Consider the following 24,560-nt stretch of genomic DNA (forward strand, 5'->3'; position numbering starts at 1 on the left):
GTGAGCAATGACAGTAACACCTTAGACTCGCCACACCGGAGGTAAGCACACTGTGTCCCTTGAGTATATAGGATACCACCTGCTCCAGCCTGCAGGCCAGGGAAGTCTTCCTGGAGGAGGAGATATGTGAAAATCTCCCCATCCAGAGACCTGCTGAGGGGCCCATAGATGGAACTCCCTGACTGAATTTCTAGCATAAGGGCTGGAAGAATGGCAGTCACTCAGCTCCCTCATGAACTTGAGAGTGGCTGGCAAAGCCTTAACGAGATGCCGAGGTTTCAGGAGCAGTTATTGGCTCCAGGCTAATTTTGCTTCCAGACCCTAGAGATCAGACACATTGGCAGAACATTAACTTGAAGATGTCTCTTTAAAAGAGGAGGGACCATTCCCCAGGCCTCTCCCTCTTCTCATTAATATGAAATTTATCGTGAATATTGATGTGGGGGCGTGGCGCTTCGGCCAGCTGGGCTAACCAGCCAGGGGTTCCCGGTTTCACTGAGAGGAAAGTGACAGAAGCCGTGCAGAGGGAGGCGCAGAGAGAGAGCGGAGCGCCGGGCAGCCACCCAGTCTCGGGGGAGCGCTCAGCTCCCCCACCCCCGGCTCTCACCCTGTCCGGGGGGCTTCTCAGGCCCTCAGCCCCACTCCCAGGCTCCCCATGGAAGCCAGCTGTGCCCCAGGAGGAGCTGGAGGAGGAGGAGTCGGCTAAATGCTCGCGGTGCGCCCGGGGCCCCAGAGCCCAGCCAGCTCCGCGCCTCTGCCCTAAGGCCCCCGCGCCCCCAGCGCCCCCCGCGCCCCCTACCCGGGGCTGCGCCGCCTGCGCCCGCCCCTCCCCGGGGCTTCGCCCCGGACCTGCCCCCGCCCGCTAGCCACTGCTCAGGCAGGAGCTCTGGGCCGGGTGCGCCGCCGCCCTGGAGTAAGGGAAGAGCAGGCGAAGAGGGTCTCCGGAGCCGGCCGCGATGGACGCCGTCTTGGAGCCCTTCCCGGCCGACAGGCTGTTCCCTGGATCCAGCTTCCTGGACCTGGGGGATCTGAACGAGTCGGATTTCCTCAACAATGCGGTAAGATGAAGGGTCTGCGTCCCCCTTCCACCACTCCGCACCCCTCTTCGCGGCGCGCCTGGGCCCCCCGGAAGGACGGGACTACACATCACTGGGCAGAAGCGGGGGAGGGGGTTCGGTGCAGGGTCCCAGAAGGACACGTGTATAGAGCTCTGAGATTTGGAGACTAGATACCTCGACACCTCCCTAGTCCCTGAACCTGGACCGGAGCCTCTGAGCTTGCGCCAGTGCACACCCCTCCTGGGGGCTCTGTCCGCGGGTACGTTGACCTCCGCCTTCTGGGGGAAGGGGACGTCGAGGCGTCGGGGCCAGCCGATCCTCGGATATGAGCCCGAAAGACACCAGTCCTGCCCCCCCCGCCCACGTCTTCTAGCAGTCCTCTACCCACCCCCGGGTTCCGGGACCAGATTGGGTGCAAAGTGGCGGCGCCCCTTCCTGCGCCCCCTTTAGGACCTCGGTGGCTCCGCGGTTGGTTCTCCGCTGGGGGGCGCACGGGGAAGTGTTCGGAAGGCCTAGGACCCCACGCGCCTTGGGGGGCCAGAGCCGTACCCGGGTTGTGAGCCAGACCTGGAAACTTAGGGGTGCTGCTGCGGCAGCCCCAGAGAGTCAGCCTGAGATTCCCCAGGGAGGGAACTAACGCTCAGATGATCAGAGCAGCACAGGGTGATAGTTCAGGAAGAGGGAGATCTTTCCCCCCATCTCTGTGTCTCTAGGTCTGTTTCTCTGTCCCTCTTGTCTCCTTGACTTTCTCTCTCTCCCTGTGTCTTCATGACTGTCTCTGTCTCTGAGCTTGTCCTTCTCCTCTCTCTCTTCCCCTCCCTCCCTAAGGAAACGTGGCTTCTCTCTCTTCTTCCCTCCCTTCCTCCTTCTCTCAGGCTCAGCCCTAAAGCCCTGCTGAGGGGAGGGGCATGGGCTCCGCAACCCAAGAAAATATTGGGTTCAGAAGGGCCTGCTGGGTTGAATCTGGTGGGTCCCCCCACCTCCATGCAGTGAAATGTCAATCCTGCTCTCCCCCCTACCCCGCCTTGCTCTCTCTCTCTCCCTCTACACACACATACACACACACACACACACACACACACACACACACACACACACCATCTAAGGGGTGCTGGCTGGCCTCTACCTCCTGGGACTAAGATGAACTTGGCCAGACAAGAGCCAAATGCATAGAGACTTCAAGGGTTGTACATCTTGGACTTCCGTCTAAATTGTCCCAATTTGCTAGACTGACGGTGGGGAAACAAGCCAAGGGACAGGAACCTGAGTCAGGGAGGCGTGGGGTGTGAGGTCTCCCAGCCCTCCATTAAGGAGATCTGGGTCACCCTGTTCTCTGAGGACGGCCCCCGGTCCCAGTCAAAGGGAGCACACTTCTGCACACAGGCCAAGTGGAGGAGGGGAGAGGACTTGTAGTGGGAAGACCTGGGTTCTAGTCCTGCCTCTGCTTCTGCCTCCGCCCGTGAGCCTGGGCCATGCCACCAGCTTTCCTTCCTGCACCTCTGCTTCTTCATCTATAAAATGGGGAGAGGTTGGATCAAGTCTTGCTAAGGATGGTCTGGCACAGATGCTAGGAGTAAAATGGCAGGGACTTAGGGTTCCATACCCCCTTCCTGAAGTTGGTAACAGATACTGGTCAGAGGGAGAGGGGTTTGTTGGAGTTTGTACCCTTGCAGCCAGGGGGGAGTGGTAGAGCCCCCACCACCACCACCACCATGAGGTGCCCTCAGCAGCTCTGAGTAGGGCTTTCTTCTGAATGAACTCTGCCGCCTACAGCCTCTTCCTGCTGCTCCATTCAGCCTTGTGTCCCCAGCTGCTCATCTGGGCCTTGGTCCAGCGCAGGAAAGGAGGCAGGATCAGACAGTGGTATCCAGCCCTGGAACTGGGGAGGGAAAGCCCTGCTGGGGAAACTCCTGACCTTGAACCTAGGCAAGGCCAGGCCAGGCAGGGAGAAAGGAAAGGATTTCTAAGAGGAGAGACCAAGAACTCCTGGGCTGGGAATCAGGAGATTTGGTTCTATAGCTGTCCTGCCACCAGCCAAGTGGGCGGTTCAGGCAAGTGACTTTTCTTCCTCTGGGCCTCCCTCATCTTAAAAATGGAGATACAGATCCTTCCCCATAGTGTTATTATAGAGATTTAGTGAGAAAATTAATTAACAATTAATGTAGGAATGTGCCTGGCAGGTAAGTTTCTATAGTTAACTTATTCCAGAAACTAGATGGGGTTGTGGTAAGACCCACTCATCCAGGAGTTGCTGTGTGACCTTGAGCAAGTCATTTTCCTTCTCTGGTACCTCCACGTAGATGTCTAAGATCCCTTACAGTTGGGACCATGTACCAACCCTACCCCCCAACGCCTTCTTCCTTCTGCATGAGGATAGGAAAATGTTTCCAAGGTACGGATGGGAAGGGATGGAGTCTGTGTGCTTCTCAGTCTGAAGATGGAGAATAGGGTATTCATTATCCTTCTTAAAAATCAGATAAAACCCATAGAGTCACGTGAGAAATGTGTGTACTGTTGCTCCGTGCAAAAAGAATAAAAAATTATGCTCACCCTGAACACAACTCTGTCAGAAATACACCTTTGCTTGGACAGAGACAGAATGAATATGCAGTTCAAGTCCAGTGTGCTTGGAGGTGGTCAGGGGTACTTTATTTTTCCCTTTATGCTGTTCCCAGCTTATCTATGTGATTCTCAGAGACACCCCTCCAAAGGGGCTGCCCTTCCTACCAGATGTGGGGGAAGGGGGCTTCTCCTCCCTCTACCTCTCCCACAGTTCCTGATGTGGCCACTGGAGAGCCCTCATCCCCTGTATCCTATTATCCTTCACCCCCTGGGCAGGTATGAGGGAGGGTCTGGTGCTCAGAAAGCTGAGATACAGGGCCAGAGAGAGAACAAGTTGTGTCTCCAGATAGAGACACTAGGGCTGTGTGCATCTTGCCTTCTTCTTCTGGCTAAGGAAAAGGGATGACTCTGGTTTCTCTAGAGGGAAATGGCTCTGGATCCCAGAGATGCCCCAACTGGGAGGGTGTGGGGAGGAGGAAGAGAAGGAGGAGTGCTGTTGTCTCAGAGGGGAGCAGCAGGAAGCTGCAAGGATGTTTGCTCAGTACATTCATTTACCTCCCAGGCCAGGTGTGGGAATGACTGGGACCCAGGCACCAGCCCAGGGGAAGGGGGGTGCGGGGGCTAAGCCAGGCCCATAGCCTGGCTTCTCCTGAGCTAAATAGAGAAACAGAGAACCACTACAACCACCACCCCAGCCTTGGGGGATTAGGGAGATTAGAGAAGTATGTGCATTTGGGTGTTCCTATGTCTGTGTGTGGGCCTTTAACAGCCCCTAAAAGGGGAGGGGTGTGTGTGTGTGTGTGTGTGTGTGTGTGTGTGTGTGTGTGTGTGTGTGTGTGTTTCTCTTTAAATTCTCACCAACAGGAAAGAGGACCTAAGGGCCAAGGCACTCTGGTCTCAGAGTCGAATCCCCTAGAAAAAGGACTAATGGAGGAGCCAAAATCTTAGGGCTCCAACTCAGGAAGGGAGATCTCCCCACCTAGTCCTCTCCCAAAACACTGAGTTTGTTTGGGGTAAGGGTCTTTTGTTTTGTGTTTGTGTCCCCCACTGAGATACAAGCTCCTTGAGGGCAGGGGTTTATCTGTTTTGTTCACTGCAGTATCCCCAGTGCCCAGTACAGTGCTTGGCACAAAGGAGGCCTCAGTCAACCATGGCTAAATAAAGGAAAAGGGACCTCACATATTTTAAGGAGGAGGAAAAAGGGTGCTTAAGCTCACCTGCTCCCAGCCATCAGGATCCTGCAGCCCATATACTGTCTCTGAAATTCAGAAGGGATTTCCACAATTTCCAATGAGTTGCCATTGCCTTGAGCCATCCCCATCCTATGGCATGGACCCCCGCAGCCCCCAGACTAGGATAGTCTATAATGATTTGACCCGCAGCAAATCTGAACTTGTGGCCTAGGCCTCGCCCTTGAACACTGGCTCTGGGGCTTCCATCTTTCCCAGTTTTCTCTTGTTCAGGTTGCTCTGGGACTCCTAGATCCACACTCAGCTTAAAACTAAGTCTCTTCTAGTCCTGCTGCAGGGCCTTTGCATATGCTGTTCCTGACATCTAGAATGCTTTCCCTCCAGTTCTCTCCATCTCATCTTCCTCAATGCAAATGTCACCTCTTTAGAGCAGCCTCCTGACCACCTCAAGTGGGACCTCCTATTTTCTACTTCAGTCCTTTGATTTCTTCACAGCCCTCATTCCAGTGTGCAGACATCTTATTGGCTTATTGTCCATTTCCTCCATTAAGAAAGCAAGCTTGCAAGTTCCATGAGAACAGAGACCCTGTCAGTTCTGTTCATTTCCATAAACCTAACCTGGTGCCGTGACAAAATAGGGGCTTAATGTAGAAAACTCCATCATAAGGCAACGAGCCAAGTCCAAACTTTAAATTGTGTAAAATGTGGAGTTATGTGACTTCAGGATCAATGAAAAAGCAATCATTTTCAGTGGGTCCATACTATCACAAAAAGCACAAAAGTAAAGATTGTGAAACCTTACTACATGCAGCAGACCGACCTGAGAAAGCTCCAGAGGAACACGAGACAGTCACTTCTTTATCCACCGCCCAGAGATAAGAGCTTCGCCCACCTTTATTTGAGATGGGCTCCACACGCAGAACAGAGACAAGTTTTGCATTGTAGTGGACTTTGCTCCATTTCAAGGATTTACTTGAAATTTGTAGAGGAAATTACTTCAGACCAGGGCAGTCCCTATAAGGGAAGGAGAGAATGCTTTTTTGTTTTTTGAAGTTTATTTACTTTGAGAGAGATTGCGAGAGAATGCACGAGCCAGGGGAGGAGCAGAGAGAGGAGAGAGAGAGAGAGAGAGAGAGAACCCCAAGCAGGCTCTGCCCTGTCAGCGCAGAACCCGACTCGAGGCTCGATCTCATGAACCATAAGATCATGACCTGAGCCAAAATCAAGAGTCAGATGCTTAACTGACTGAGCCACCCAGGCGCCCCGGGAGAATTTTTTTTTTAAAAAGACAGGCCTGGGGCGCCTGGGTGGCGCAGTCGGTTAAGCGTCCGACTTCAGCCAGGTCACGATCTCGCGGTCCGTGAGTTCGAGCCCCGCGTCAGGCTCTGGGCTGATGGCTCAGAGCCTGGAGCCTGTTTCCGATTCTGTGTCTCCCTCTCTCTCTGCCCCTCCCCCGTTCATGCTCTGTCTCTCTCTGTCCCAAAAATAAATAAACGTTGAAAAAAAAAAAAAATTTTAAAAAGACAGGCCTGAGTGTTCAAGAAATGTACTTGATAATTCCAGAAGGGAACCCAGGGTTCTCAGGGTCCTGGCCGGACCAGCCCTGAGGGTGATGGGGATACTGGATCCCACAAAATTTCTGCCTGTACCCCAGTCTACTATGAGGTCCCTCAGGCTTCCCTGGACCAGCTGGGACTTTGCTTGGTCCTTCTTCAATGCATACATCCAGTTCTTTAACAAATGGGCGCCGAAGGAGCCCTATGCTGGTCACTGTGCATGGTGACCTCCAGCCACCGACAGCCAAATGAGAGAGAGAGAGGGAATCATGGTGGCAGCACCACAGGGCGCCGTAATGGAGCTGAGCAGGGCGGGGGCCTGAGGAGTATCCAGCTGGGGTGGAGGTCACAGAAGGCTTCTCAGAGGAGGTGACCTGGCACACTCCCTCCATATTGGTTCCATCCCCATTGGCAAAGGAGTTTCTGGAAGGCACTGTCTCTGAGGTTGGAAAGGAGGGGACCTCTCACCTCTGTCCTCAAGGCAGGGGTCCCATGGAGTGGGTCAAATTGGGAAGAGAACCACCTCCTCTCCCTCTCATTCTCCGTCTCTCCCTCTCTCTTCCTCTCATTGTGGTCTGCACTGTGCTAGGGTGAGAAAAGTTTGGGCTCTCAGATATCAGAGGGCCCCGCCTTCATTTGCACCCACCGCCATCCTCAGAGCACCACGGATGCCTAGAGCATTAGGGGCAGAGACAGCAGCGTGCCTGGGCTGTGAGAGGAGAGGCCCCACATCCCATCCCATGCCCTGTCCTCACACTCACTCTGGGATGCTGCTCCCCGGCCCACCTGGGAACTTGGACCTTTGCCCTCTGTAACTCCCGGGGCTCCCCAAGAGGGTCTATTTATGTCTGGCCTGGCCTGGCTGCTGTGCCAGGAGAGAAGAGATGAAGGACACACCCATCTTGTGTCTCCCCCTCCCCATACCATGCGCCTCCTGCAAGTCCTGGTACAGAGTCCCTCCCGGAGCATCCCTCTCTGGGACCTGGCTTGCCCCTGAACCTCCCTCAAGAAACCAGCTCCAGATGCTGAAGAACAAGCTGTTCTTCTGGAAGTCTCTGCGCTCCAGGGGGCAGGATGGAGGAGGAAGATTTGGGTGGAGTTAAGTCAAGACCATGAGCATTGCTCTGGCTGGAACACTATGTAACCCCCTCGAGCAGACTAGAAGTCAGAATAAGTGGCAGGGACCCTTGACCGGGATCAGGGAGAAGGTAAGGATGGGGGGGGGGGTCTGGTTCTGGAAAAGCTGGGAGGGGTAAGAAATGGCCCAGAGCTCTGACTGTTGGAGGCAATATGTCAAAGGGATTGATTTCCTTGGAGTGTCAGAGGTCCTGATCCCCGTGACCTGGACATAGCATATCATCACCAAAGGCCAGCTTGACAGCCGGGGCAATAGTAGGCTTCCCTGCTGCCGGGTTCAGTGTGCCTCCTCTCCCAACTCTCCCAGGACAGAGCCCTGCTGTAGCTTCCTTGCCCCTTGGCTCTTGGCCCAGGAGCCATTTCACCCATCCCAGAGAGGCTGACACATCTGGGCTGGGCTGTGTGGTCCAACATAACAGCTGGACGGCAGCAGCTGTCCCCCCTTTCCCCTTCCAAAAGAAAAACAAAAATGAAAGCAGCAAAGGAATAAGGCAGGCTCTTCGGGCCCTCACGGAGAGCCAGGAGGCAGTTTTACAGCAGTGATTGAGGGGGGCCCGCTTCCAAGGCAGGCAGGCCCGAGCCTTTGCCCATGTGTGTGTCCCTCTGCCCCGACTGTCCTCACCTCTCCTCACCCTGTTTCCCTAACTCCCCGTGTGACCTTGGGCAAATCACTTCCCCTCTCTGGGCCTTGGCTTCCTCACTGCTGAACTAGACTGAGAATTCTTTGAGAGCAGAGAATGACAGACGATCATTTTTGTCTGTTGGCTAGTTATAGCTATAGTGACCGAGTGCTGAGGAAATGCTTATTTATTGGATGGATGGATGGATTGATGGATGGATGGAAGGATGGAAGGAAGGAAGGAAGGAAGGAAGGAAGGAAGGAAGGAAGGAAGGAAGGAAGAGAGGGAGGGGTGATGAATGGATAGACAGGTAGATAAACAGACAGTGGAAGAAAGGACACTTCCACACATCTAGCTTGAATGGTACTTTTTTTAAAAGTGGATTTTATTTTTTATTCAGTTGGTGAACTTTAACCTAAATTCCACATCTACCTTTCACTTTACCATAATAGCCTCTTCTATCATAAAAGAATATATCACGCACGCATAAAAATTATAAAATATAATAAAATGGATACGTGTGTACTCACTACCTCATTGAAGAAATAGACCCGGCCCTGAATATCTGGAACTCTCAAAGCTGCATGAGTTTGAGGGAGAGGGGTGCTGTAGACTGTGAAACCACTCCACTCTGGGAAGACTCTGAACAGGGATGTCCTGAGACCCCGTGACTACTCCCAGATCCAACTTGTCTAGACAGCAAGTGCACAAGTCAGATAGCGATACCTCAACAAACACTGGGGAGCTGAGCCATATCTGAGGTGGGGTGTGATGGCCATTAATGGTCACCTTTAACTGCTCAGACCTGGGAGCAAATCCTGGCTCTCACCATTTGTCATCCCTGTGACAGATGCCTTAACTTGTCCCAGCTTGTTTTCCTCATCCATAAAGTATGACCATAGAACGTACGGTTCTTACAAGGATTCAATTAGATAAAGCCTCGCACAGTGCCTGGCACGTAGTAAATCCTCCATAAACTATAGTTGCTACTGCTGGTTTTATTCTGATTGTCAATGTCATGGCCTGAAAGGAAGGCCCCCAGCATTGGACAGCCCTTGGAGGAATGGCCCACCTTCTCCATCCCTGTGATGAGCCCTGGTTGTAGGGATTTTATTTTCTTATCTGTCTGACCTCTTTGGAGCCGGAAGGCTCTTTTGGGTAAAGCGAAAAGATGCCAGACCCCTTCTCAGGGCTCTTTCTGGGCTTCAGGAGAGAGATGGCCAGGGATGAGCTACATCAGGGCCCCAGGGGAGGACCCGGTGCATGGAGTTTGGGGCTGTATATTGTACCTGGTCCTGTACTAGGTGTTGGGATGGGGCAGCAGAAAATCAGCCATTCCTTCAACAACCAGTGTTTTCATGTGTGCTTAAGAGCACAAGCTCTGCAGTCAAGTCTTGGCTTCAAATCCTGATTCAGCCTTTTGCTAAATGAATGAACCTGGAGAAGCTACTTAACTCCTCCATGCCTCAATTTCCTCAACTTTTAAATGGCGGTACTAACTTACCTTCTGAAAAATAAAATGATATACCACATGGAAGGAGTTAGAACAGGGCCTAGGACATAAATATTAGCTATTATTATTATTATTAGGCACACTATATCCCAGGCCCTGTGTGACGCCCAGCAGAGGGTTCAAAGATGAACTTTATCCTGGATCCTACCCTCAAGGAGGTGAAAGTTTAGAAGGAGAGATGGGTCCCACTGTGCCTACTTAGAGTTCAAGACATGATATTAACCAGTGACCCAACAGTCTATAAGTGCTATGGTGGTTCAACAGTTGGTACAGGTAGGCAGTCAAGGAAGGCTTCCTAGTGGAAGTGACATTTTAATTGGGCCTTAAGGATGACAGTAGTTGGAATGAGGAGAGATAAAGGGCAAAGGCATTCCAGACACAAGGATTGGTATAAGCAAGGGCCCTATGGCAATGGAGTTCACAGCAGTTTCGAGGAGCTAGGAGTGCTCATCCAACTAGGATGGAGGGAAGAGAAAGATGAGGGGCTCCGTCTATAGTGGTAAGTTGAGACTCATTTATAACAGACCTTGAATACCATTCTTAGGAGCTGGGAGTTTTTTCAGCAGGTGGGAGACATTTCTGAGCTGGACACAATGGTGGTCCCAGCAACTCTGAACTGTCTCAGTGCTGGGAGGTCTAGGGTCCACTAGGAATGAGCTGTCAGCCTGTCTGGATGATAAGGGGCCCTCCCCAAAGGGAGAAAGAATTGTGAGCCCTCCCTGAGTCTGGGGCAGCCTGAAGCAGCAGCTGACCCCAGGTCCCTTCTCTCCTCTGACTTCCATCCCGCGACCCGATGTGACTTGCACACTGGGCTAGGAGTACCAGTTCTCATCAGGCTCTATCATCCCCAGCCCTCAGGGCCAGGCCCAAGGCAACTCCACCCTTGCAGAGGAACAGGCTTCTCTCTTTGGAGCTGAGAGCTCCAGTCTGTGAACCCTTCCTCCTGGCCCAACCCCAGGGCCCTAATGGGGTTCCCCCACCCCTCATATAGCTCAAGACCCTCCACTCTCAGGCAAGGCATGTCCCTGTTGCGCCCAGGGGTCTCGAAGGATCTGAGCCCTCCTTCTGAGGCCAGCCTAGCCTGGCATCTCACCTCCTTGGCCCTCCCAGCCATCAACTGGGACAAGATGCCCAGAGCCCTTTTCATCATCCTCCCAGGGAGGAGGCCCAGCCCTGCCCTCTGCTGCCCCAAGGCCTTCACCCCTTCCTCTCCCAGAGCTGCAAATCAGTTCCACATTCGGGATCTGGCATACACTATCTGCTCAGAACTTTCCCCTCCCAGTTAGCTCAGGCTCCCATCTCCCCCCACCCCACATGGTCAGCCCATGGGGTCTGCAGAAGGGGAAGGACTCCTGCCTTCCGTGACCCCTTTAGAGGGCTGAGAGGGAGCTAGACTATGGCAAGGTACCAGAGGGACTATGGACAGGAGGCCCTCTCAGGGAGAGATGAAAGAGAAAGGGTAGAGGGGGGTGGGGCAGAGGCAGAGCTTGAGCGAGCATAGGAGGGGATGAAGGGTTGGGGGTGGTGAGGGAAGGAGCGAGGTAGTTCCCAGCTCAGCACATTCCTGAGACATCTGGACGCTCTGGAAGAGCCCCAGCTGGCCCGCAAGGCTGTGGCTCCAGCTTCTCTGCTCTGTGATGTCAGGACCCAGCAGTCCCCCCTCCTCTCAGAGTCCCACTGGCCTGAGGTCCACCTTGGGGCTGAGTGCTGGGGTCTCTTCCCCAGACCCCTCACTCTCAGTGAGCAAGGACGAGGCCCCTGAGGCACTGGAGGAAACCCCTAGCCTGGAGGAGGGCCTGGGCATGGCGGGTGGAGGCCAACACGGAAGACCTAGGGGTTTGCCCAGGCAACTGACTCAAGGAGATTCCTCTTTGGAGTTGATGCCAGCCCCTCCCTTCTCCTTGCAAGGGAGATAGAGACAGAGGAGAGACTCTGAAAATGGCTGCTTACCTCAAGCTGTGTGCTCCTGAGCCGGTCTGCTCCTTCCCTGGCTCTCAGTTTTTCTCTCTGTAATAATAACAGCTACACTTCAGTGAGACCCTTGTCTGTGTCCTGCATTGTATCAAGCACTTTACAAATATCATCTCATGTAATCCTCACGGCAACCTAGTAGTTAGATAGAAGTACCCCTATTTTACAGCTGAGACTGAGGCTCAGAGAGGTTAAGTAACTTGCCCAAGGCTACGCAGTAGGTAGCAAAACCGAGATTAGAACCAGATCTGTCTGCCTCCCTTGCTCTTAATCATTGAACTACACTGTCTCTGTAAATAAGAGGGGGCGGACCTAATGATGCCAGAATTCTTTTCAGCTCGAAAATTGTAATGATTTTTTTTGGCTATCGTGGGGCTCTTCAAGAAGGGCAGGGGCAGGCATTAGTCACACACTGGGTGGGGGAAGGAGAACAGAGGCAATTGGCTTTGAAGCATCTGATGGCTCAGGAGTCTTTGGAGGTCCCCTCCCTCAGAGTCCCAGAGAGGTCCAAACCCCAGAGGCTGGAGCCACAGCCTGATCTCCAGCCGAACCCAGGGGTCCCACACCTTCCCTGAAGGATTGGAGTAAATAAGGAGAGAGAATGCAGCTTCTTCCAAAAATAAAACCTGAGGACAACTCAGACAGGCCAGGACAGCTGAGGAAGCCAGAGGCCGAATGCTGAGTGCACTGGAGAGAGGGAAGAGGCCAAGGGAACTCCAGCCAGAGCCGGGTGGCAGGCTCCAGCTGAGGAGGGCCTTCCAGCTGGCCAGGGGCCGGGAGAACAGCTTGGCCAGGTGGCCACTAGGCTTTGTTGACACTCTTGGGCCTAACCAAACCGTGGGGCAGCTCCTCCAGCACTAAGCAGGGGACTGTGGTCCCCCGGTACCTGGTCTGTCTGGGGCTTAAGAACAAAAAGGCCTTGGGAAAAAATAACCTGGAAAATGGGTACAATAGGCCCCACTAGGGAGGAGCCGAGGGAAGGAGTCCAGGAGCATGGAAACTCTGCCCGGAGCAGGAGCAAGCTGGCACTGAAGCGGAATTCAGGGCAGTCATTCCTGGAGGCTCAGCTACAGAAAAAGGGCCTCAGTCCATTAACTCACTGGCACATTCCTTCATTCACCCACTCATTCAGTCCATCGGCCAGTCACTCAGCAAACGCCTGAGCACCTACCATGTGCTGGGACCAATGCTAGGCTTTGGAGATACACATGAGAATTGGACACAGCAAGACACAGAAGCAGTATGGCTGGATCGTTTCAAGCTATACTAAGGCACTTGGAAACTATCCTAAGGGCAGTACGGAGTCACTGATGGACACTGAGGAAGAGAGTCACGCAGTCATGTTGTGTTAGAAGATCCCTCTTGATGGAGGTGGGGAATGCTTAGGAGACAGATCGGAGTGCCAGCCTTAGCTTACCTTCATAAACAGGGTAGTCACATCACTAGTCAGAAAGTCTTTTGTGAGCAGGAATTAGGCTTTGTTCATCTCTGTATCCACAGGGCTGGGCACGTAGTAGGTGCTAAGTAAATACTGGAGAAATGCAGAAGAGATGAACAAATGGATGTGATTAGACACCCTTATTCTCCAGAGGTCCCCAGTGCCAGCCCTGGCACTTAGTTGTCAGTGTCCTGAGCTGTCCCACAGGGATCCTCTGGCCACTGCCTATGGACCAACATCTCCAGCAGCCAGACCGTGGGCTGCCGTGCCCTCACTGGGGCCAGTCACAGCTAATCCCAGCCCTGGGCGGCGGCATTCACTGCCATCGCTTCCTCCTGCCCAGACAGCACCTGGCACTAGCCCCAGGGTTGGGCCACGGTACATGGGCTGCCTGGTGAGAAGATGCCAGGGGCTGGCCAGGAACCTGCAGGCCAGCTCTCCACTTTCCTGAGGCATCTGTGGCCTGGGCAGGGAAGGGTTACCAGTGTCAGGAGAGGGAACTGGAGAGCCAGACCAACGGGGCTGGGGGCTACAGAGAATGCACACACCGTGCCCCCGCCCAGGCCCTGCTCTGCACAGAAGCAGCCTGTGGTGGATGCCAGCCTGCCCTTTCCTCTCTCCCTTCCTCCCTCCAGCACACTCACAGAAAAGCTCCATTCCCATACTGCCCCTCCTCCAGTCCCAGCCTTCACTGTCCCAGCCCCAGGCGAGCCTGGGGCTCCCAGAGCTCCCTCGCTGGGGGTCATATGACTCAGGCATGTGGGTTGGCGCAGTCAGCATTTAGTTCTGTGGTGGTGTGAGATGTTGTGTGTGTTCAAGTGAGAGCGTGCATGACTATGTCTATGACCATCCCTGGGGTGGCCGTGCATATGTGTGTCTGCATAGGACACTGTGTGTCTGTCTGATCATGTCTGAGGAGTGCGTCCACTTGGGGCCTGTGTTGGTGCTTGCCATTGTCAGCCTAGGTGAGCCCATGAGCGTGTGTATGTGCAATACAGTACCTGCCCCAGGCTGTACGTGGAATGTGCCCATGGGTGTGGATCTTACATCGGGTGGTGTCAGAGAAGTGGTGTTTCCTTATGTAAGAAGGAACCCCACAGCCCACGTCTGTGTAGCACATCCACACGTATGCACACACATGCACACAGAGGGAAGCATTTCTGCTTATTTGGACTTGGGCTCTGTGGTGAATAGTTCGGTAGGGGGAAAATATGAAACCTCAGCAGCCGCCGTCCCTGGGCCTGTGGGGAACGGGGGATGAGAGTGAGGTTGGAGGTTGGAACAATGTGCCCCCCCTTAACCCCCCCTGCCAGGAAAGCTCAGGGAGGGACTGGCTCCAGGGACTGGAGAACTGGCTGCATCCCTTCCCAGTCCCCAGGGAGGCCAGGGCAGAGGAAAAGAGAGGAAAAGAGCCCATTCTCTGAAGACTAGTTCACTTCACCCAGTCCCTGCCTGCCCCTCCTGCCCCAATAGGAACACAGTCTATAACAGATGGGGAAACTGAGCCCTGGAGGAGAGACACCACCTGCCCCTGCCCAGGTCTCAGAGCACAGCTGGATCTTGAACTGGGGGGGGGGGGGTGCACATCCCGAGTCTGAGTCCAGGGCCTTTTCCCCTTCAAAGGACAGCCTTTGATTCCGGCTCTGGGAAAGGGACACCCAAATGCCTGGATGGTGATGCATAAGGACAAGGAGGGCCTGACAACTGGGTACCCAGGGGCCCACCTCCCCTCCCTGCTCTCTCTTGAGCCTACCCTTCCCCGTCCCCCCCCCCCCCCCCCCCCCCTCCACACACACTCAGGGCACAGCACTGACTCAGACTGGTGGCCCTTCAGCTTGAAATGGGGTCGATTTTCTAGTGACCACGAGGCAAGTAACCGTCCGGGAATGTATGGGTCGGGGGCGGGCGCGTGTGGGCCCAGCCTGTGGGGGAAGGGAAGAGGGAAATGTGAGAGGACTCTCCTCCCATCTCTCTCCAGAGCTCACTCTCTCGGAAGGAATGTCCGGGCTTGGGATTCCCCCCCACTCCTTATCCCACAGCTCAGCCTGGACCCACTCCGGTCTCCTCCCTCCTTTCCCCAAGCACAGACTGAATCAGCGCGGGCCAGGGGAGAGGCAGAAGTCAGGAACAGGGGGTGCAGGCACCACCGGGCTAGGGGCCAAGGGAAGTGAGTGCTCTGAGGCTGCCCCAGGTCGAGGGAGAACCTTCTCCCACACACTCTCTCAGCGGACAGCTGCACCCCCAGAGCTTTTCCGTCTCTCTGCATTGACCCCCGTGGGGGAATTACGGGAGGGGAACTGAGAGTAGCTTCAGATGGTCCTATTACCGCCCCAGGAGCGTCCCCACTCCCCACTCCCCGCGACCAGGGACCGAGACCGCGTTGTCCCATCAGTGCGCCCTGTGATAGCACTGTTCCAAGAGGGACGGAAGGAGGTGAGTCGGAAGATCAGTGAAGGGGCTTAAGGACTGGTGCCCGGCCTTCCCTTGGAGCCAGGGACGTCGGGGGAGACCCTCCCTCTCCACTTTCCCCTACTCGCCGCGCGGGGTCAGGAGCCGTGCAACCGATAAGGGTCTTGGGACAGCGGGGCTGCTGGGCCCACCTGGAAGCTCCAAGGAGCCATCCCGGCCTCGGCCCCAAGCGCTGAAAGGGACACACAGCCGGACCTCGCGCTGCAGGCCCTTCCCACGCCCCGGCTTTCCGCGAAGCACAGGACCCTCCTCCGCCTGCGCCCCGCCGCCGCCGCCGGCTGCCCGCAGCCTCCTCCCATTGGCCAGGAGCTCCGCGGGCTCCACCAATGAACACGCCGGACTCCGGCTCGGGGCGGCCCCACAGCGCGCCGGCCTTAATCTCTGGCCCGCAGCGCGCGGCTGGGGGCACCGGGTCCTTCTTTATTTAAATTTAAGGGGCAGGCGCCCGAGGCCTGGCTGCCGGACTGGGTGCTGCCAGGAGAGGTATGCGCGGGGGTGCGAGCAGGAGAGTGCGATACCAATCCTCCGAGAGGGAGGAGCAGAGAGAGGAGCCGGGGCTGACTGCGCGTGGCCTCCGAGAAGGAGCTTGTATTGGCATGACTGTAGGAAAAAGTCTTTAACGAGGAGGGAAACAAATCATAATATTTCCTTCTCTGGCTTCCCATCCCCGTTGCCTGGCAAGGCACCCCAGAACGTTCACCCCCTACCCCCAAAGAACCCTATCCCCCCTCTGAACGTTGACCCACGACCCCCTGATGTTCATAAATGTAACCCTCCTTCCTCCCCCGGGGCAATAATTTCCTTCAGATAGTCTGAAACCTCAGCTTTTAGCGTGTGAATTAGGGGTAGAGCTGGGTGTGGTTGGGGGAAACATGGACATGCTGGAGCTGAGGAGGCCTGAGGACCCCAGAGTGGGCTTGAACCCCTCCCTCAACATTGCCAACTCTGTGACTTGGGGTAGGTGGCTTTCTCTCTCTGGGCCTCATTTTCTTCATTGGCAGATGGGGGTGTGAATGGGAGGTGAGGACCATGGGCTTTCTCGAGGCCCTTCTGCTTCTAATGTATTGATGATATAAACCAAGCATAACTGAGCTGCTTTGACAGACCAGGCACCAGATAGAAGTAAGGCTACAAAACCCTCTGAAGGGTTTTGCCAGTCCCTTCTGGCATGCTGGCATGAGCAGGAAGTTGGCCTGGAGGTGATGAGACATGCCCACCATTGCCACCAGAGGTCCGACCATCACATAAGGAAGCCCTGAGCAAAGAGGACCGGGTTTTCTGAGTGTCCTCCACCCCCACCCTGCCTGCCCCTTGGCCGCCCTCCCCTTCCACTTGGCTCTCATTTTCTGGAAGCTCCATCCTGTTAGGCCTTGGCTGCTGTTTCCAGCAGGTGGGGTGGGGGCTGCTCACAAAAGGGGGCCAGCTGAGCTCCCTGAGCAGGTTCCTGTGGGCACCCCAAAAGGGGTCTCTGAGAAGGACCTGGCTTATCCTGCCTGGAGCCAAGGCCTTCAGGGACCCCAGCCCAGACTGGAGGAAGTATTTCTCCTCTCCCAGGCCCCGGGAAAGGGCTTGGCAAACCCTTATCGCCTGAGAAGCAGCTGCTGGAGAAATACCTTAGCCACTGACTCACTGTCCTCCCTTCTTCACAACCCCCTCCCACTGGGCCCCACACCAGGCCTTTGAGAGACCCTGAAAGAGTGAGCAGGGGCAAAGCGCCCCCAGCTGGGCTGGCCCAGGCCCTGCAGAGGGTATAGCTAGCACAGTCCTGCCTGTGGCTGGCTGGCTGGTTGGCGGGAGGGGGTGGGGAGGGGATGCCCTGTAAACGGCCTTAGTGTAGGATCACAGTTATTCTTAGAGATGTGTTTAGCTGATGCTTCTGACCTCCTGATTCTGTCTCACCCCAGACATTGATAGATAAATGACCTACTGATGGCATTGCCCTCTGGGGAACAAGGACCTGTCCCTCCACCGTTGGTTATCATGGGCCAGGTGCTAGGATCCAGCAGGGGAACAAGATACAGACCGTGCCTCAGGGAGTTTTCAGTCTGGCAAACAGGCAATTCTTGAACAGAAGAATGTCTGCTACAATTGGGAAAGGACTGGGCAATGAGGGGTTGTGGACACTTTCCTGTTGTACTTGACTCCCTGGGCCTCAGTTTCCTTATCTGTCAAATGCAAATACGCAACTTCCTTATCTCATTGGGTAATTGTGAGGATTAAATAAAATTGTGCATATGAAAGCACTTCGGAAAGTTAAAATCACAACAAAACCATAAGGTGATGATAAATTCTGGCAAACTGGGAAAAGGGGAGAGTACCTGAGTCAATAGTTTTCCACATTTATTTTGTCCTTGATTCTCTGATAATTCTTCAGCTCAGCTCAGCTCAGGCCTGGAGTTAGGCTTTTAGGAACTGCAGTTTCCATACTTATAATGGCTAATAACCATTGAGTACTCACTACATACTAGGCACCATTCTGTTATATGTATTCGCTGTATATGTGTTCTATATATAAATGTTGTATGTACTTCCTTTACCCTCATAATCCTATAAGGTGAATATTAAGCACCCAACAAATATTTGATCATCATGACAACACTATAAAATAGGAACTATTATTTCCCCTTTACAGATAGGGAAACTGAGGCACTGAGAAGCGAATAACTTAGCAAGTCATGGGGCTAGAATCAAAAACAAGTCCATCTGACTGCACAGATGGTCATGTGGCTCTGAGCCTTATTCTCAGAGGGCTTCTCTGTTCACCCCTTCAGGACTGGGACAGGCTTTGAGTATTCCACGCCAGAAAGGGCCAACAGCTCCAGACCTTGAACCAATCCCCCAGAAGCCAGTCGTTAACCACTCACCAGGTGGGATGCCAGGGCCTGAAGCAACCCCCTCCCACCATCTCTTCCAACCCACCAGCAAATTCATTCAGTCAGTAAATAATGAACAGCAGGAGCATGTCCTTACATGTTTAGAATTCTTTAGAGAGAAAAACAATAAGCACCTACTATGTGCTAGCCGCTGGGTGCTTTATTAATAATAAGAGGCAATGTTTGTTGAGTAATTATTATGTACCAGGGGCCATTATAAGTGCTTTATATGTATCAATTTAATTCTTACAACAATCCTAGGGCGCCTGGGTGGCTCAGTTGGTTGAGCATCTGACTTCAGCTCAGGTCACGATCTCACAGTTTATGAGTTCGAGTCCCGCATCGGGCTCTGTGCTAACAGCTCGGAGCCTGGACCCTGCTTCGGATTCTGTGTCTCCCTCTCTCTCTGCCCCTCCCCCGCTCATGCCCTGTCTGTCTCTGTCTCAGAAATAATTTTTAAAAATTCTTACAACAATCCTAACAAACTATTATCAGTCTCACTGTACAAAGGAGGAAATGAAACAGAGAGAGGTTAATTAACTTTCCCAAGATCTCAGAGACAAGTATTTTTCAGACTTTTGTGTTTCTGAGAAATATATCTCACTGCATTACCAAGTACCTACACACACACACACACACACACACACACACACACACACAGACAAGATGAAAACCTCACAGGTATTTAACTTCACTGTGTGTAGTGCACTCTGATACTTTCTATTTTTTCTGTTTTATTTTTTCTTAAATCCTGGTTGTGACCTACTAAATTGATTTCACAACCCATTAATGAGTCACCACCCACAGTTTGAACAGCACTGAGTCACAGCTAGAAGTATCAAGGTCAGGATTCGAACCCAAGCAACATGGCTTCAGAGTCTAATCTCTTGGCATAAAGAAGGAATGTCTTGGAAAGGGGAGAGTCTGGTGGCGTGAGGACAGGCAGGGCTGTGCTAATGAGGGGAGTAGAAGCCTTGATAATCCCACCACCTTTCACTCTAGCAAAAAGATAGTACAAAAGTCATTAATATTGCCTTTGAGATGCAAACGTGCTGGCATAGACACACATTTTTTACTTAGTCTTCCCATGAAGTAGGGTGGACAGAGAAACAGACTCAGGCAGTCTGAGTGATTGAGCCAAGGTCTCAGAGCCAGAACTACAGCATAGCATCCGGTCACCTGTTCAGGAATGCTTTTACGCCCTCCACATCTCACTCTTGAGAATGACAACAGTGAGGCTGGAAATGGCAGTGGAGACGGTGGTGGTGAAGGTAAAGTGGTGACAGCGGTGACGGTCATGATACAAACGATACTAGTTGGTCCTGAGGATGTGGGGAGTGGGGAGGTTGGTGGCAATGGCGGTGGCATTAATGATGGCAGGAAGAATAACGGGCAGGTTGCACTGACAGCGGTGGTGGTAGCAGGCCTGAGGTGGGGGGCAGCACAGCAGCACCTGTGCCCCCTTCCCAGGCTAAGCTCACTGTCCCTGCTTCCCTCCTCCTTCCCTAGCATTTCCCTGAGCACCTGGACCACTTCGCGGAGAACATGGAGGACTTCTCTAATGACCTGTTCAGCAGTTTCTTTGATGACCCTGTGCTGGACGAGAAGAGCCCTCTACTGGACATGGAACTGGACTCCCCCACACCAGGCATCCAGGCTGAGCATAGCTACTCCCTGAGCGGTGACTCGGCACCTCAGAGCCCCCTTGTGCCCATCAAGATGGAGGACACCACCCAAGGTACAACAGGGTAGAAGGACCTAAGGACAGCACGGGCCCAGGAGGGGAGGAAGCTTGTGAGGGATTGGGGGGGGGGGGAGGCCTTCAGGCTAAGACTCCCAGAGGCACACAGGGGAGTCACCCACAAACACCTCTGAGAGGAGTTCGGCCTCCTGCCTTTTTGTTCTCGCTCATATCAAACCCATACGGGCACTTCTCAAAAGGCCGTTTCGCTGGCTTAGAGCAGTTGTGAGCAACGGGGTGGTTCCTGGACCAGCATCGTCACCTGGGAACTTGTTAGAAATGCAGATTCTCAGTCCGCCCAGGCTTGCTGGATCAGAAACCATGTGGGTAGGGCCCAGCCTTCCAGGTGATTCTGTCGCACACTTGGGTTTGAGAACCACTGACTTAGAGGAAACAGTGGGGGGAACTAAGCCATAAATGTGGACAAGTTTCTGAGACTCTGGAACCTTGCCACCCTCTCATACCGCACTGTCCCCTGAAATGCTGCCTGGGAGAGATGCCTGCACCCTAGTTTTATTCCCGAAGGTATAGTTCCCTAAAGCTCCCCTCCAACCAACCCCCCCCCCCACCTCCTGCCTGTTTAAGCAAAGGGCCCTTTGAGTCTCTCCTGTCTGGTAACCAACACTGGACAACCCCAGACTGTGCCCCACCTAGAAATGGCCCCTTTGGATGTTTCCTCAAATACAGGTGGTCCTGGCCCTGTCACATTTGGCTAGGTGATCATGGATACATCTCTTAGCCTCTATAAAGCCTCAGTTTCTTCATCTACAAATGGGAATAACTATAAATATTTCTATAGTACTGTGTGGTTTACAAAGTATCTTCATGTTAATTATCTCATTTATCTCTCACACTTTTATCTTTATCTCACACTTTTTTTCTTCTCACTTTTATCGTAATCCCCATTTGTCTGATCAGAAAAATGAGGCTTCAGGAAAACTAAGCTGTTTGGGTCACACACACAGTAAAATGCATAGTAGGGACTTGGGAGCAAGCAAGCTCCTTGATACTAAACCTCACACCCTCACCACCATATTTTTCTGGCTCAAGGGCCAGCAGGGGGTACTGGGTTTGAACCCAAACAGGCTTTGGTGTGCATCCTGATGCCTCCACTAGCTGCTGTGTGATCTTGAGCAAGTTGCTTAATCTCTCTGGGCCTCCATTATAAAATGAAGATAACATATGTGCCATAAGTATTCTGGCCTTGGGGGGGGGGGGGGCGCCTGTGTGGCTCAGTCTGTTTACTGTCAGACTCTTGATTCCAGCTCAGGTGGTGATCTCGCAGTTCATGGGATCGAGCCCCAAGTCAGGCTCTGCAGATTCTGCTTAGGATTCTCTCTCCCTCTCTCTGACCGTCCCCTACTTGCTCTCTCTTTCTCTCTCTCTCTCAAAATAAATAAACATACATTAAAAAAAGAACTCGGGGCGCCTGGGTGGCGCAGTCGGTTGGGCGTCCGACTTCAGCCAGGTCACGATCTCGCGGTCCGGGAGTTCGAGCCCCGCGTCGGGCTCTGGGCTGATGGCTCAGAGCCTGGAGCCTGTTTCCGATTCTATGTCTCCCTCTCTCTCTGCTCCAGTGCCTGCCCCATAGGATTATTGGGAGGGATAAATGAGTTCATATGTATAGAGGGCTAAGAGCTGCACTTAGCTGCTTCTGAGGGTCTTTGAGATTCCCCAGGGGCAGAGATGGGATGTTGTACCCCACTCCACTCACCCCTGAGTGCAGGGCCACCACCTGGGCTTTAAATGGCTGCAGGGCTTGTGGCTGCAGAGGTCTTAGCTTCCCGACATGCCCTGGCCTCTCAGCCAAGCCTCTGGAAGTCATGTCAGTTAGTCCTCAGGCCCCACCCTGGAGAAAGGCAGCATGTGGGGCAGACCCCCTCTCATGGCAGGTTCTCCATCCACCCCCGCTAGGCTAGCCCAGCTCCTTGGCCTCCCCAAGTCTATTTTTAGAGCAATTTGTCTGTGGGCCCTTTGCAGGGGCAGCTTCCCGGAGGCCGGACAACTGGCCCTGTAATTTGGGAAGATTGTGGGTGTTCCTGGAGCCCTGGGGCAGCCTGTGGCCCAGAGCCAGGGCGCTCAGGCTCCCAGCTGGGTGGGGCCTCGTTTCTGAGGTGGGACCAGGCACCACTGACCCCTCTCCCTACCCACAGCAGGCCCCAAAGGCCAAAGCCCCCTCGCCCTTTCCCTGCACACTGGCTCCCCAGACCTGCGCCTCACCTCACCACTGCCTGGGGCCTGCTGGGGCCACCGTGGGCAGGGCTGACTTAGGGTGCAGGACTGTAGACACTCATCAGGAAAAGGGGTGATGCCTGCCAGCCCTGTGGCCCAGGTGAGGCCAGAGCCCCACTAAGTGGGCAGGAAAAGGACACTGCCATGGGAAACCTGAACATCACACCTCACCACCAACATGACCCCCACCCCCTTCACCAGGTCCTATGGATTCTCCCTTCCACATCTGTCCCCAATATGTCCCTTCCTCTCCATCCCCACTGTCACCTCCTTTCCTCAGGCTTCATCTTCTCTCGCTGGGCTATTTCACCAGCCTGCTGAGACTCTCGCTGCTTCTGTCTTGCCTGCAGTCAGTCCAATCAATGCATGCACACACGCAGAATGATTTTTTTTTTTTTTTGATATTACAAATCTGAGTGCGCTTAAAACCCTTCAGTGCTTCCCCATTACCTTTAGGACAAAGTCACAGCTGTGAGTCTGGCCCATCTTCCCCTTTCCTTTCCATTCCAGCTGCCCTAAACTTGCTTGTGACTGTCACTAGGTCCCCAGCGTCTAGCACAGTGCTCAGCAGATGTTCCCTGGATGGCAGCCATTGTAGTGACCATAGCTAGCTTTTATTGAACATTTACTTCTTGCCGGGCACTTTTACAGATGAAGAAGCTAAGGCTCAGAGAGGTTAAGCAACTTGCCTAAGTTCCCACAGCCAGTCAGGCGGGGTCCAGATCTGTTGTCCACACCTGCTGTGTGAGCTGCTGAATGAAGAAGATGCCCCACGTCTTCTGGCCCCAGGCTATGTCACAAGCACCCCCCTCTGCCCTTGCCTGCCTGCCGCCCTCCGTTCCCTGGCATCTCAGTCCAGAGGAGCTCCCAGGGGGAGGAGGGGGGCAGAGCCCTCTGCTCGGGGAGTCCCCTGAGCCTGGTCCTGCCCCCTTCCCCAGACGTGGAACAGGAAGCATGGGTGCTGGGACACAAACTGTGCTCCGTCATGGTGAAGCAGGAGCAGAGCCCGGAGCTGCCCGTGGACCCTCTGGCCGCCTCCTCAGCCATGGCTGCTGCTGCTGCCATGGCCACCACCCCGCTGCTGGGCCTCAGCCCCCTGTCCAGGCTGCCTGTCCCCCACCAGGTGAGCCTGGGGACGGTTCCCAGGGGCTGAGGGAGGGAGGCAGGGTGGTGGGTCTCTGTGGGAAGAGGCCTTCAAAGCCCTGTGTACCCCAGGGCTACGTGAACTGGGAGCCACGTGACCCTTGGGACTGAGGGTCAGAACTCCCATGGACCCCGTCACCTTCCTAGAATGGGCACAAACCGTAGCACCCTCGGAGTAAGCTGGGGGCCTCACTGTGTGCAGAAGGAAGTTTACAAGGACCCAGGCAGGGCTGGGCATCAGGGGCCTGGTCCACGGTCTCAGAGACAGACATGGCACAGGCCGTGTTATTTTCTCAGAGCATCAGGACTTTAAAAAGGAAAGACCAAATATGAGAATTCGAAAGTTTTGCTGTACTTCAGTTGTATATGCTCATGAGATCAACGTTTTTTACCTCAGACACTCATGCCATTACCCCCCCCCCCACCTCCCACCACCACCACCCTCCATGATACATGGATAACAGCATTCAGCTATAGATCCAACATCTGAAGAGCCTCCTGGACCAAGTCTCCGGGCTCTGCCTGTGTCCTGGCTCTGGGCACGTTGCCTTCTTTTTATTCCTTCAGCTTCCTTGTCTGTAAAATGGGAGCATGAACTGGCTCTAAAAGGCTTCTTGGCCCGGAGTCTACAATCTAAGGGCCATCTTAAAATCCCTAGTTACGGGTTTGACCAGCTCTGCCCCCTGCTGGCCACGCATCTCACCCGATCAAAATGTATGTGGCCAAAGGCAAGCTCAGCCCCTCCCTACCCCACCATCAACCCGTTGGACCAAGGGTCTGCTGCAAAGGTGGAGGATCTGTTGTGACCACCTCCAAGGTCTGTGGCTCAGCGACTCCTCAGGCCTTGGCAAAGCAGGAAGGGAAGGCGCGGCAGCAGCCGCCAGAGTCTTGGAGGTTGGGCACGTGCCTCAGAGAAGGAAACTGAGGCTCAAGGAGCTAAGCGACTTGCCCAGAATCACACAGTCAGAAATAATGAACGGCATTCCAAACTCTGCAAGACCCAGAAGCCCACACTTCCCACTCTAGTGAGGTCACAACACCCTTGTGGAAGGCACAG

The 24,560-nt window shown here is 54.0% G+C and overlaps 1 protein-coding gene and 1 long non-coding RNA gene across 2 annotated transcripts in view; one reads left to right on the forward strand and one right to left on the reverse strand.

Annotated features, from left to right (window-relative positions):
- The first annotated feature begins 492 nt into the window (after positions 1–492).
- Positions 493–24,560, forward strand: part of CREB3L1 (cAMP responsive element binding protein 3 like 1) — a 35,422-nt gene continuing 11,354 nt past the window's right edge. Inside the window, exons 1-3 of the mRNA XM_030333073.1 lie at positions 493–1,058; positions 19,897–20,125; positions 23,299–23,483. Coding sequence (XP_030188933.1) covers positions 957–1,058; positions 19,897–20,125; positions 23,299–23,483 — 516 coding nt within the window. The 5' untranslated portion in view covers positions 493–956. The remainder of the gene's footprint in view (positions 1,059–19,896; positions 20,126–23,298; positions 23,484–24,560) is intronic.
- On the reverse strand, positions 11,587–15,713 carry LOC115525732. Its single transcript, XR_004344141.1, has 3 exons — positions 15,646–15,713; positions 13,025–13,138; positions 11,587–11,643 (listed from the first exon to the last, which is right to left on the reverse strand). It is a non-coding gene; the product is annotated as an uncharacterized LOC115525732 (long non-coding RNA).

The sequence above is a fragment of the Lynx canadensis genome, chromosome D1, assembly GCF_007474595.2.
Source record: "Lynx canadensis isolate LIC74 chromosome D1, mLynCan4.pri.v2, whole genome shotgun sequence".
In the NCBI taxonomy this organism is placed as follows: Eukaryota; Metazoa; Chordata; class Mammalia; order Carnivora; family Felidae; genus Lynx; species Lynx canadensis.